Here is an 11,839-nt window from a genome sequence, read left to right as displayed (position 1 = left end):
TATTCTAAACGTTTATGCTTATAACAAATGTTTTAAGCTCCAGAGAACATTGATAGCATAACATGTTTTAATTTCAGGCGGCAGAGTGACTCTGTTGTTTAAATGAGAATCACGAATTGTGCTTTTTAAAACCTGCCAGGACGCTTTTGTGGTTAGCGCTATGGTGTGTTGCTCCGAAGGGAAACCCAAAGTCGACAGTGATAATGATTTATATTTCAAAAAACACACCCTGTGGCCGGCTGTTAGGGAAAAGGTTGCAAACACAGAGGTTTAAAGCCTCATTTTGCATTCCCTTTGGGAAAGGCAGTATATTTCTTCATAGTTTCATCAGACACAGATTGAAATCAAGACGTCATCATAGATCATTTTTTAATGCTAAGCCCTCACAGCCACGAGGCTCGGAGAGGGCTATTTCCTGTTTAATTTGGTCAGAGAGCCCACATCGCCGGGACTGAGCAGACAGCTTAATGTTGGAAACCAGCACAATGCCTCCGGGTCATAATTCCAGTGTGGCGGCTTGTTTCTCATGTTGAGAGGAATTCCTGACATGTCAAAGTGGTTATGGAGGCAGAATTGCAAGGCAATAACATTGAGATATATAGTTTTGGAGCTGACCTCAAAATATTTTAAGTTGATCTATTGGCCAGGATTAAAGCAAACAACTGTGCCTTGGAGAGAGCACCTCCAGCATATATTATTATACCTGCTACTGTTTTTTTTCTTTTTAGAGTTCTAAATGTGATAGTATATTTATTTAAACATTGTAGTATCATGGGTTAGGGTTTGAGTTGGCAATGTCGGCCTGTCGGTCCACCACCTTGGTTCAGTCTGAAATATCTCAACAACTGTAGGATGGATTGTTTTGTACAGACATTCATGATCCTCAGAGGATTCATTGTAATGGCTTTGGTGATCGACTGACATTTCCTACATCGTCACCAGCAGGTTACAATTTTAAGTTAACCCGTGAAATATCTCTATATCTGTTGGATGGATTGGGACTTCAGAACATCATTTTGGAGAGACATTCATAGTTCCCAGAGGATGCATCCTGATGATTTAGGTGACTCCCTGACTTTTCCTTTAGTGCCACCAAGAGGTCGACATTTGTGCTTTGAGTGAAATGTCTCAACAGTTACTGAATAGATTAATAGTGACATTACCATCAGCCTCAGTGGACCTTTGTGCTAATCAAACGATTAGAGTTGCTAAACTAAGAAGGCATGCATATCTACGGAAAGACTTATTTTAACAAAAAAATCAAGGCAGTAAACGTGAAATGATGTTTCAGTCAGTGTCTTTAATCTCCAGGTATCTTTAGTTCTAGGTTGAAGTGTATCAACATACTGTGTGATTTGGGATATATAAAAAATTAAATTGACATGTTCAGTAGAATAATCTTAAGAATTAAGAAAGAAGGAAGTTGGTGTGTGTATCTCTGTGCCTTTGACAGTCATTTGCCAATGACTTTATTGAGGGCATGTGGCAGCATAGCATAATCTACAAAATACTAAGCTGATTTTAATGTTATTACTGAGTCTTACCTGTAATGAGCAACCGGCAGATGCTCCAGAAGATGTTCCTCCAGTAAGTGGAGGATTAGGAAGTATCATCACATGTTAATTAAGATAAGCTAATCCAGACACAATGTTTAAGAAAACGGCCAAGCAGACAAATCGCCGATCTCTAAGTACTAATCATCCGCATTTACACAGACCTAATTATCTTATCTGGGCTGTCTTTGTTGGGCGGCATCCTGCAGCCTTTTCCAAATGAGACAGTGTTGGGCACGAGACAAGTCGTTTAACTCAGGGCTCATCTGTTTCTAACACGCTATTCCCACTGTAGTTGTACTGATAATATGAGCAATGGGGAAAAAAACAAACACATGTAGAGCTCCTCACAATCTCATGTTTCAGAAAGTGTGTCCCTTGAAATACTGTTTTCTGTGGGACCGAGCACATCGGCAGGTTAAGGGTGTTCATTCAGACGGATGATCTGCGAAATAAGCAACCGTAAAATGAGTTTAACAGCGTACATCCATCTGGATTTACCGCATCAACCTTGCTTATTGTGTGCAGGTCCTGTGGTTTAGAGCTTCTTATTTGTACAGAATGGGGCTTGACTCCCATAAAACAGTACAGGTAACGAGATACATTTTTCTCAGCCACACTGAGGAACATCATTTGAGCTTGCCGTATCTTGGTTGCCCTCTGACCTTCTATTGTTTTCCGGCAGAAAGAAAAATGCCCCGACCTGTCTCAGGGCGCTGGCTGATATGTCGCTCTCCTGTGCTCGGTGCTCCGCTCCTCCTGTGCTGATATATCTAAATGACATGGTTGGATACTCACCTCATGCTGCTAAAGGGCTTCGCTTGCTACTGTAGTTGTTTATTGCCTTTTTGTTGCGGGTTTGAGTCATGGCTCAAACTTTTTGTTGTGCATGTTTATACTGTTGTGTTTGAGTTTGTATTTACATCACATTGTAAGAGTCAGAAGCTGATTGTTAAATGGTGTTGTGGGGATGCACCTCCATTCTGGGGACCAACTGGCTGGTCTCCACAGTTTATTAGGGGAATTTGGATTTAGGGTTAAGTGAGATAAGGCTGGTGGTATTTTATATTTTTCTGGCTCTCAACAAATCTGAAACCATCAAAACCAACAAAGTCTGACAGGGCTTATTCCTCTCTGCCATAGACTTCCATTGTTGTTCAACAACTTTTAAAAAACATGAAGTTTTCCTTTATTAAGATGAACATAGGTACTGTGCTTTAACACTGTCTTGCTGTTGTAAATGTTAGTTGACAGCTAAAAATAGTCCCAAACAGCTGCTATATTAACTCCTGTTTGAGCAACATTTGCTAAAAAAAACAACTAAAGAGCCCAGCTGTTTAACAGACATTACAATTGTTTTTCATAAATTGTGTTAATTACAACTTCAGCTGCCACTGAACATTGGGACTACTACATGGTAGGTTTTTGTGTCATTTGTTAACAATAAGAAAACTACAGAATAAGATCAGCCTGATCCTGTAAAGTTATGATTAGGTTGAGGCTCAATGTAGTCAATAAAGAGCTTTTACAAGGTTAGTGAGACAAGTTGCTCTGCGTTTGTGAACATTTGTGTGTGTTCTCTGGTGTTTGTCGTCCCACTGTGTTGCACTGGTCAGGTGGGAGGTGGTGTTTACAAGACACAGATTGGGCACAAGGGTGTTGTATATGAACGCTGTTGTCTTTGGTTCCCTGCGGCTCCATCTGTAAAAATTGGTCGGACTGGAATGTCAAGCTGACCTTGTCATTCCTATGTGACTGCTTGTTTGTGCGTGTTTAGTTGCTGTGAATCTACTGTGAACTGATTTTTATTTTTTAAAGAATTTACAGGAAGCGACATAAATCAAGCAGCGAATAATCATTTGGAAATTGCAAATACAGACCCGGCAGATTAGGACCACAGGGAGCACTGCCAACCATTAGTGTGAGTTTGTTGGTCTCACATCATCAATTTAATTAAAAATCCATTTAAGATGGAGGCCTGGGGAAGGCTTTTTCTTTTCCTTTCAGGGAAGTCAAGACATCAAGGCCAAGGCAAATGAGTCTTGAGTTACCATGCTCTAAGAATGGAGGTGAATACAATCTTTATAGCTCCTGTGCAGCATCTCAGCAGGTGTGAACACGGTGTGAACAAAGCCCAAGGGTTTGGAGGCGGTGGGTCTTTAATGGGCTGCGCTGTTCTTCTCCTACCTGAAGACGCCGAAGCCACCGACGACAGTCGCGGAAAGAGAGTCGCAGTGGTGTTTTAATCACAAAGGGCCTTTCATCAATCATGCCCCTTGTGGCTGACAGTTAAATCCCTCCCAGACCTGCACTGGCTCTCCTCGCCCTTCACAGTCCACAGGCTGAGCACAGCAGCCACGGCCCCAGCACACAGCACATGCTGCACACGGACTCGCTTCAATCCCCTGCAGTCACTGATAGAGCCACAGAAGCAGGAAAATCACACAGGAGACAGCCAGTCGCATTGCAGGAAAAAAAAACAAAAAACATTTCAGGACAGCAGAAACGGAGACAAAAGAGTGAGCATGGAGAGTTTTTCCACTGTGTGTGTGTGTGTGTGTGTGTGTGTACACTATATTGTCAATAGCTGCAGTTAACCTGAGTAATTGTGAATTCAGCTGAGGTCATAATATTTTTCACTTCTACTAGACTCAGTTTAAAATACTGTAACACCAGAAAATACAGGTTTGACTGTAAATAGGAAGGAACAGCTAGCCTGGCTCTGTGTAAAGGTAACGAATATATCACCACCTCTAAAGATCAGAAATCAACATACTTAAATCTTCAGAGTCCTGGCAGTAACTGCGCCGTCTAAGAGATAGTCTGGCACATAAGTTTTACAGCTTATGTAAAATGTTTTCACTCTTCAGTTTTTATACAGTTTGAATACATATTATAAAGTATGAAATAGTGAGCTTAATATGTGTTGCAGGCAGATTTGTTTACCTCTGGACAGAGCCAGGCTAGCTGTTTCCCCTTGTTTCCAGTCTCTATGCTAAGCTAAGCTAACTGCCTGCTGGTTGTAGCTCCATATTCAACGCAAAAAAAAGAGGATGGTATAAATCTTCTACGAAAGCAAACAGCAAATAAACACATTTCCCAAAATTGCTCCTTCAGTTATATCACTACCTATCATGGCTAGTTATCTATATATTTGAAATCTATAGATTTGATGTTGTGTTAATTCAGTGGCACAGCATGCAGTGAATCAATATCAATCGCCACAGAAGTAGAAAAGAGAATCAGTCGACAAGCTGCTTGAACAAATTAAATAAAAGTAGAAAAGCCACTGAACTTCTTACTCAGGTGTCTGGAGGTGCACCATTCAGTGCTGACATAACTCACCTAATCTAAATGGCATCCCATAATTACACTCAAGGTAGCGCTACCATTTGCTTGACTATCTCACCTCCCTTCTTCCAAGCTAATATTGTGAGCGTTGCTGATTAACAATCTGATCCACACTGCGGCAACAGTTAACATAATGTGAACATTTCTCTCCTTGATGGAAAATAATAACACAAAAAAACGCAATCAGCCAACACCACTGTGATGATAATAACGTTCACTGAGCAAAATGCAATTTTTCAGCCGACTGCCTTTGTTTAGGACATTTTCAGAGATGATTATTATTTGAGCAATTATCTGAATACTTAAAGATCCATTTCCAAAAAGGAAACGTTTCCCACCTTGCCTGTAATTACCCTTCTTTGTATCTCCACTCTGCCCGAGAGATGGAGAGCACATTTCATCCCAGTTTGTCCATCAGTATGCTTTTCCTGGAGGCTATGGCACTGAGGTTAACGAGACCTTAATTGGCATTTTCTTCAAAGCTCACTTCACTTTAAACTGGGGGGGTTGCAGTAGAAAATGTCAAATTACACAGATGTCCAGCCATTTAGTAAAAAAGCTCCTTCATACACTGGCTGTCATGTTAGGGTACTGACATCTAATAGACGAAATGAGAGTATTAATGGGTGCTGCCTTCCTCCACCGACCAGCATTAAAGAGGAGCAGATTGTGTTGTGGCTTGTGGGTAAATTGCATCTCATGAAATACTCTTCATACAAAGATGAATGTGTAATTGGCTCCCCTTCCTCAACCACATTCCTCAGATGACCTTCGGGCTGAGAATTGAAAGGCCTAATGATGCTGCGGTCAATAAAAGCTGATACACATTCTTGACATTGTTGTGTATTTCTTAAATGTTATGAAAAATACAATATACAGAGCAACAATACAATGCTGTGGAGACTGTTCGGTATATACGTATATATATATCTATATATATATATAGATATATATATATCAGGTTTTCTGCCGTGTATATATAGATATATATATATCAGGTTTTCTGCCGTGTTAAGGAGGATGATCATGAACCAGAAAGTTATGCCTTTTTTTTTTTTCTTTTTTTTTTTACCATTGACATGCAGACATTTCTGGTTGCTTGCTTTGGCCTTTCCAGAACTCTTCCACAGAATAAGGATCTGGCGTAAGAAATTAATATCCAAATGTTACAAAACTTCCAAAACCATTTAATGTGCACTCACATTCAGAACATCTATCTAGTCATGTTACTGTTTGTTTTAAAATCTACATGTTTAATGAATATTACATAGTCCTGGGATCTTTCTATCTAAACCCTGTAGTAATAAAATGATGATAAAAAGGTAATCATCTGATAAACAAATGAAAAAGAACCACCTGATGTCATGATTCATTGTCATTTTCTTCATTAGTGATTATCAGTCACTTGTGGAATCATGACAATCCTCTTTAAGTAAATGACCCTTTGGCAGTTTTGGGGATGATTCTGAAGTCAATTTCCGGGTCCGGTTTCTGTCCAGACCCACTTTCCTCTGAAAGGCATAAGGGTGAGTTTGTTACAAGGGCACACAGTACATTATGCCACCTCTTTTAAAGCGCTGTCATTTAACCTTTCCATGTAATTACGCAACTCCTTGGAATCTCCCAGCTCCACATCTTGGCAAACCCACTTAATGTCCTGGCTGTGGCTTCCAGTCAGTGTGTTAACAGTGGGGTAGCTACTGTCCGAGGGGATGGTGGTGAACGTGGTGAACTTGACTCGCTTCCTCTTGGTGGTGGGTGAGTCTCCTTTGCTATCCTTGGCTATGCACCCAGTGTCCGCCGCCCGGTGCACCTGGCCCTGCACGTTCTTCTGGGCCGAGCTTCCGTTCAGCAAGTGGCTGCCCTCCTCGAGCCCGCCGCTCGAGTCCATCATGGAGGTCTGTTCCTCTTGCTGGGGCGACAGGCTGATCTGGCTCTCCAGCAGCTCGGCCTCATTCCCCAGCCACACCCAATCGTGGGCATGGTTCATGTTCTCCTGGCCCTCAATCGAGAGCTCCTTGTGGCGGTATTTCAGGGTATATGAAATGCAGTTGATGAGAAAGACCAGGATGGCAAGACAGAAGACCCCCAGCAGGGCGTACATGCCGATCTCCAGGTCTGTGAGCCCACGAGCAGTCTGAATGAGGTCATCGTCCATATTGCGGCCGCGGGGAAGGTCCACTTGCGCAGGGAAGTCAGCAAAGTCAATAGGCATGTTCCGCCTACCCTCATCTGAAAGTTTATCTCCATTGGGTCTGCGCATTATTGCGCTTCTAGTGGTGGTGGCTCTCTTCAGCACCCCATCCTCCATGTCAGAGATGGAGCTGCCATAATAGTGAGTGTCGGGGCCGCTCCTGTCGTGGGATGGGGAGAGCCTGCCTCTGTTCTCCATGTCGTCTCCATCGGGGCCGTAGTCGCTGCTCCCTCCCCTTGAGCTGTCACTATGACCAAACTTCACTCTGACGTTACAGTTCCCTGCTGCCAGGATGCTGCGGCGCTTGAACTTCTGGCAGACTTCGCAAACAGTCATTTCCACCCTGACCAGCAGACCTTGGCCCTCCGCCTCTGTCACGATGACAGGCCACTTCCACGAGGGGTTCTGCTGCACTGTCACTATTTCCTCATCGAGGGAGGTGGCCGTCAGGACAAAGAAGTCGGCATTATACAGGTCTAGAGGAGCCACGGAGCCGTCGCTGAACTGTAGCCACGCGCTGATCAAGGCCTCCTGTCAGATCACACACACAAACAAAAATATACAAAGAGAGAGAGAAAATAGTCATGTTGTGCCTTCATATTACAAAGAAATGGAACAGATGAAATTGAATGAAATATTTTTGAAATTGTAAGGCCTCTTTGTTGGAGAGTTAGAGCATCCACCAGTTGTTGTTCAGGTGTAATATCCCACTGGCTTACTGGCTTCTACACTCAGGAGTAAAGTGAATTGCTATGAATATTTGCATACACTGCTCCTTTTGTCAATGCACCAAATAGACTTACGATAAACATGGCGTGTCCTAGTTGTGGAAAGACCAATACTAAGTCGTGTGGTTCTGATATCTCAGCGGTTATTCTCTCTAAACTACGGGGGATAAAGATTAAAAGATAGGCAGAAAAGATCAAACAGTAACATTAAACGGGTGAGGATTTGCCACACATAGGCATCTCAAGGCCCTCTCCTACTGCAATTTCACAATTTGCCTTTTAATGTTGCCGAAGGACAAATCCCCAAAGGCGCACAAGTAGATCCCCACAGTGGTCTGTCAACGCTCCCTAATTACGGACACCAGGGGACTTACAGTGCAGCGCTGCCTGCTTATCTTCACAGTTTGCGCATGGAGATAGGGGAGATAAATGGCCTTCCCGTCCTTCCTTGCTTGGAGGAAGAGGAGGGGAGAGGAATATAGAGGAGCAGTCGAGGGAACTTGTGAGAGGGCTTGATGGGCAGATCAAAGGGGCCACAATGAGAGTAGCCAGGGCAAATGAGAAAGGGAAGCAAAATATGAAAGTTTGTGCCGTGAGTCACATTTTGGTATGACGCTGTGGTGTTTCTTTAGCATGCTCTGAGATTAAGCTCCCGTTTCTATTAGCTGCCCAAGGAAACACATTCTGTCACACTCTGGCTTTCAGGCCTTGGAGTTAAGAGGGTTAGGGACGGTGTAGAACAAACAAATAGACACGTGTTCACGAGCACATGCACACTTTCTTTGATTGTAAAATTGCTCATTCAAGGGCCCTGGTAGTGTGAAATGAAATCTGGAAGAAAGTCTTTTGTTTTGAAAAGCACAGTAATCAAGGTCGCAGAATTCACATTTTTTGGCTTCAGTAGATATACAGTACAGTATAAAAGTCTGTTTTTCATCAAATGTCTATTAAGAATAACTGAGAGATAATAATTACTGGTGTAAAACTAATTATTCTCTTTTTAATCAGACCTGGCTAAATTGTGTTTGCAAATAATTACTGGTCTTTGTTTTTAATCTACTAGATTAGAGGATTTGTATTCAATCGAGGTGGCTAAGAGCGACAAGAGCTCTTAAGCAAAGCTCAAGTCGCAATTTATTTCTCTTTCAAACTTTACCTCAGATCTCAATTATCTTCATTATCCATTGTTTTCTTCAATATTAATCGATTCAGTTTGGTCTATAAAATGTCAAAAAAGTAAAAAATGCAATATGAAATATGACAACATTTATATTAAATAGCTTGTTTTATTAAGCCAACATCCCAAAACCTACAGATATTAAGTTAACTGTCAGATATGACAAAGAAAAGCAGTAGATCGTCACATTGATGAAGCTTGAATTATGACTAAATCCATCACCAAAATAGCTGCATCTCGATGGATTATTGATTAATCAACTAATTGTTGAAGCTCTACTCTTCTGCCTTTGTTTGAGTGAGAAGTGTTTGGTGTGTTTTGTCTGTTTGCACGTTTCCCTCGCCCCTCTTGGCCTTTCTGTCTCTCCCTCTCACTGCTCACCTGGCCATGATGTGCAATCAACGTCCCTGCCCGTCACCTGCAATCAACACACCTGTCTGCCAATCACTCCAGCTGCTCTTCCCTTCTAAAACCCCGTTTTAACGGCCAGTCTCTGCAGGATTGTTGTGCCGTTCACGGTTTGTCGATGTGCCACGCTTCCAGAGCTTTACCTAGTTTAGCTTGCCAGTTTGACATTTCTGTTGTTTAGTTTGTTTGCCTGCCTGCCTGCTCACAATACGGTATCTTACGCCTTGCTCTCTTCTCTCCTGGACAACCTGCCTGCCTTGTCTATTTGCAGAGCCAACCAGCTCTCACCTCTGAATTCCCTCTGCCACGCTTTCTCCCCCGGATCCCTTTTCTCTCACTTCAGCCAGCCTCCATTTCACCTTACTGTTAATAAAGAGACTTGTTTTTCACCTACCAGCCTGTCCAGCGTCCGCATTTAGGTTCAGCCTCACAATCGGTAACCTGTATTATATCCTGACCTGTTTGGGGCTCTGCAGAATCTCCTGCGTGGTCGTGGTGGCCAGGATGGCTCTGTTGCTTCCTGGACTGAGCTGAAGGCTCATAGAGAGGCCCGTCACCAGCTGGACGCCCAGCTCTGTGATGGTCACTTTGTCATCCACCACAGTGATGGTCTTCTCTGCCAGGATGGAGTCTGACAAAGGAGACAACACCTAGGAGGTGCGAGGACAGCAGAGAAAGAAAAGAGGCAGAAAATGATTACAACTGTGACGTTAAAGGAATTTTAAAAGGAAAAGATGAAGAATTAGCTTTTGTTCCACAACATTTCTCTCAAATACGTGATTGCAATAACCTGTGACATTTTGGTATGATCAATTACAGCTGTGCTACTCTACAATATTGAATCAACCTATTGTATACCCTGTTCATGAAAGCTTTTTCATTTCCTGCTCTAAACACTGAGGGCTGAGGAGATGTTTCCCAGGAGAAATCAGCAGCGACAGCAACTGTAGCTGAACACAAAAAAAGAGCACTACTTAGAGAAACTTCATCAACAAAAACTCCAAGCAGAAATAACTCAACACTGGTCACATCGCTTGACTGACAAGGCATTCCTGGCAGGTGGAATGCAAAAACATCCCATCAATAAGCACTTAGCAGTGAAGACGTCACAGACGTGGAAAAAAAGCGGATTACCACGAGTTATAGGTGATTTAAGAATATGTCTTTCCAAGTGTTTCATCTAACATAAAAAGCTCACAAGCCCCTGCGCAATATGCAAAACTTACTTTTTTATATTTTATCTCTTTTCTCAGGCTGTGTAGATCAAACAACTGGACTTGGCTGCCATCCAACCCCAATACCTCCTGCAGGTAACAATCCATTCCCTTTGATTAATACTGGTAATCCAGAGGAAAGGCACACTTTAACCCCAATTCGGAAACGGGAAGAATTTATGATGAATGCTATGTGTGACTGTCTCCGCATGCACGTCTTTGTGAACGTCTGCTCGTGCGTCAGTCTGTGTGACGCGTGGCACAGGTATAGTCACAGCTGTCAGACCTTCGCGCTCATCGTGTTTTACGGTCCGTGCTTGTTTTGTTAGGGCGTGGATGTTTTTTGCGAAGGTGGAGACACGTCTTCACATAGATAGACAGATGAGTCCTCGACGCCAGGGAGCGGAGCCCACTCACAGAGGTGCCATTAGGAGGCTGATAATCATCCAGTTGGCCTGAAGAGCATGCCAGACCAAAGGGCCGAGGGGGAGGACCCACTCACTGCTGAGAGCCCGCTGTAGGCCGACAGGCTGTGACACACCAGTAAGCACCTGTCTGCACTAGACAAAAGGACGTACTAGTCAGACCACAGCAGCGGACGGTGTTATTGTCCCTGGAATAAACCATATGTTCATAGTCCTATATTGTATTCTAACATGCATTTGTGCTGACACAAATGCATGACATGTGGTCATGCATTTGACATGTGGTGCTTTTTTAACATATTTCATGTGCAATTTGGTGATACCTTTACAGTCATAACATTATTGCCATATTAGTTTTGAGCTATTAAAATATTTTAGGCATTGTATTCTGTAATTACTAAATCAGACCTCCAGTGCCCTCTGCAATGCATTTTACATCTTCAGATTTTGGGAGGAAAGAAGCAGAAGGATGACAAGTGGCTAGACCTTCTTTGAGACAGGAAGCAACAGGGTTCATGGGGAATATGGTTTTAATTTTAGGAAGTACTGGCACAAGTGGAACATTACAATTGCTAGTGCTCCCTCTATCATTAACAAAGCCACAAGCGTGAGACGAAGGTCACCGACCTTGATCTTTTTATTTAGGCCTGCCTATTTAAAAAAACACTGCTCTTCAGGTTTATTACAATTTGGTCTTATTCCCATAGTGTCGCCATCGTTTCTATTAATTATCACAATATTTTAAACTCACCAAAGAGTACAGTCGGTTAAAAGTTAAACCAGGAGGTT

The 11,839-nt window shown here is 42.7% G+C and overlaps 1 protein-coding gene across 1 annotated transcript in view; it reads right to left on the bottom strand.

Annotated features, from left to right (window-relative positions):
* Positions 1 to 6,459: 6,459 nt before the first annotated feature.
* The window catches only part of LOC306697652 (transmembrane protein 132C), a gene marked incomplete at both ends in the record, with an annotated part of 120,129 nt that continues 114,749 nt past the window's right edge, over positions 6,460 to 11,839 (bottom strand). The window contains 2 exons of the mRNA XM_079161663.1: positions 6,460 to 7,629; positions 9,870 to 10,061. Coding sequence (XP_079017789.1) covers positions 6,460 to 7,629; positions 9,870 to 10,061 — 1,362 coding nt within the window. The remainder of the gene's footprint in view (positions 7,630 to 9,869; positions 10,062 to 11,839) is intronic.

Source organism: Pholis gunnellus (genome assembly GCF_910591455.1).
Source record: "Pholis gunnellus genome assembly, chromosome: 6".
Classification (NCBI taxonomy): Eukaryota; Metazoa; Chordata; class Actinopteri; order Perciformes; family Pholidae; genus Pholis; species Pholis gunnellus.
The sequence above is the reverse complement of the archived record's forward strand: the minus strand, read 5'-3'. Positions and strand labels throughout refer to the sequence as shown.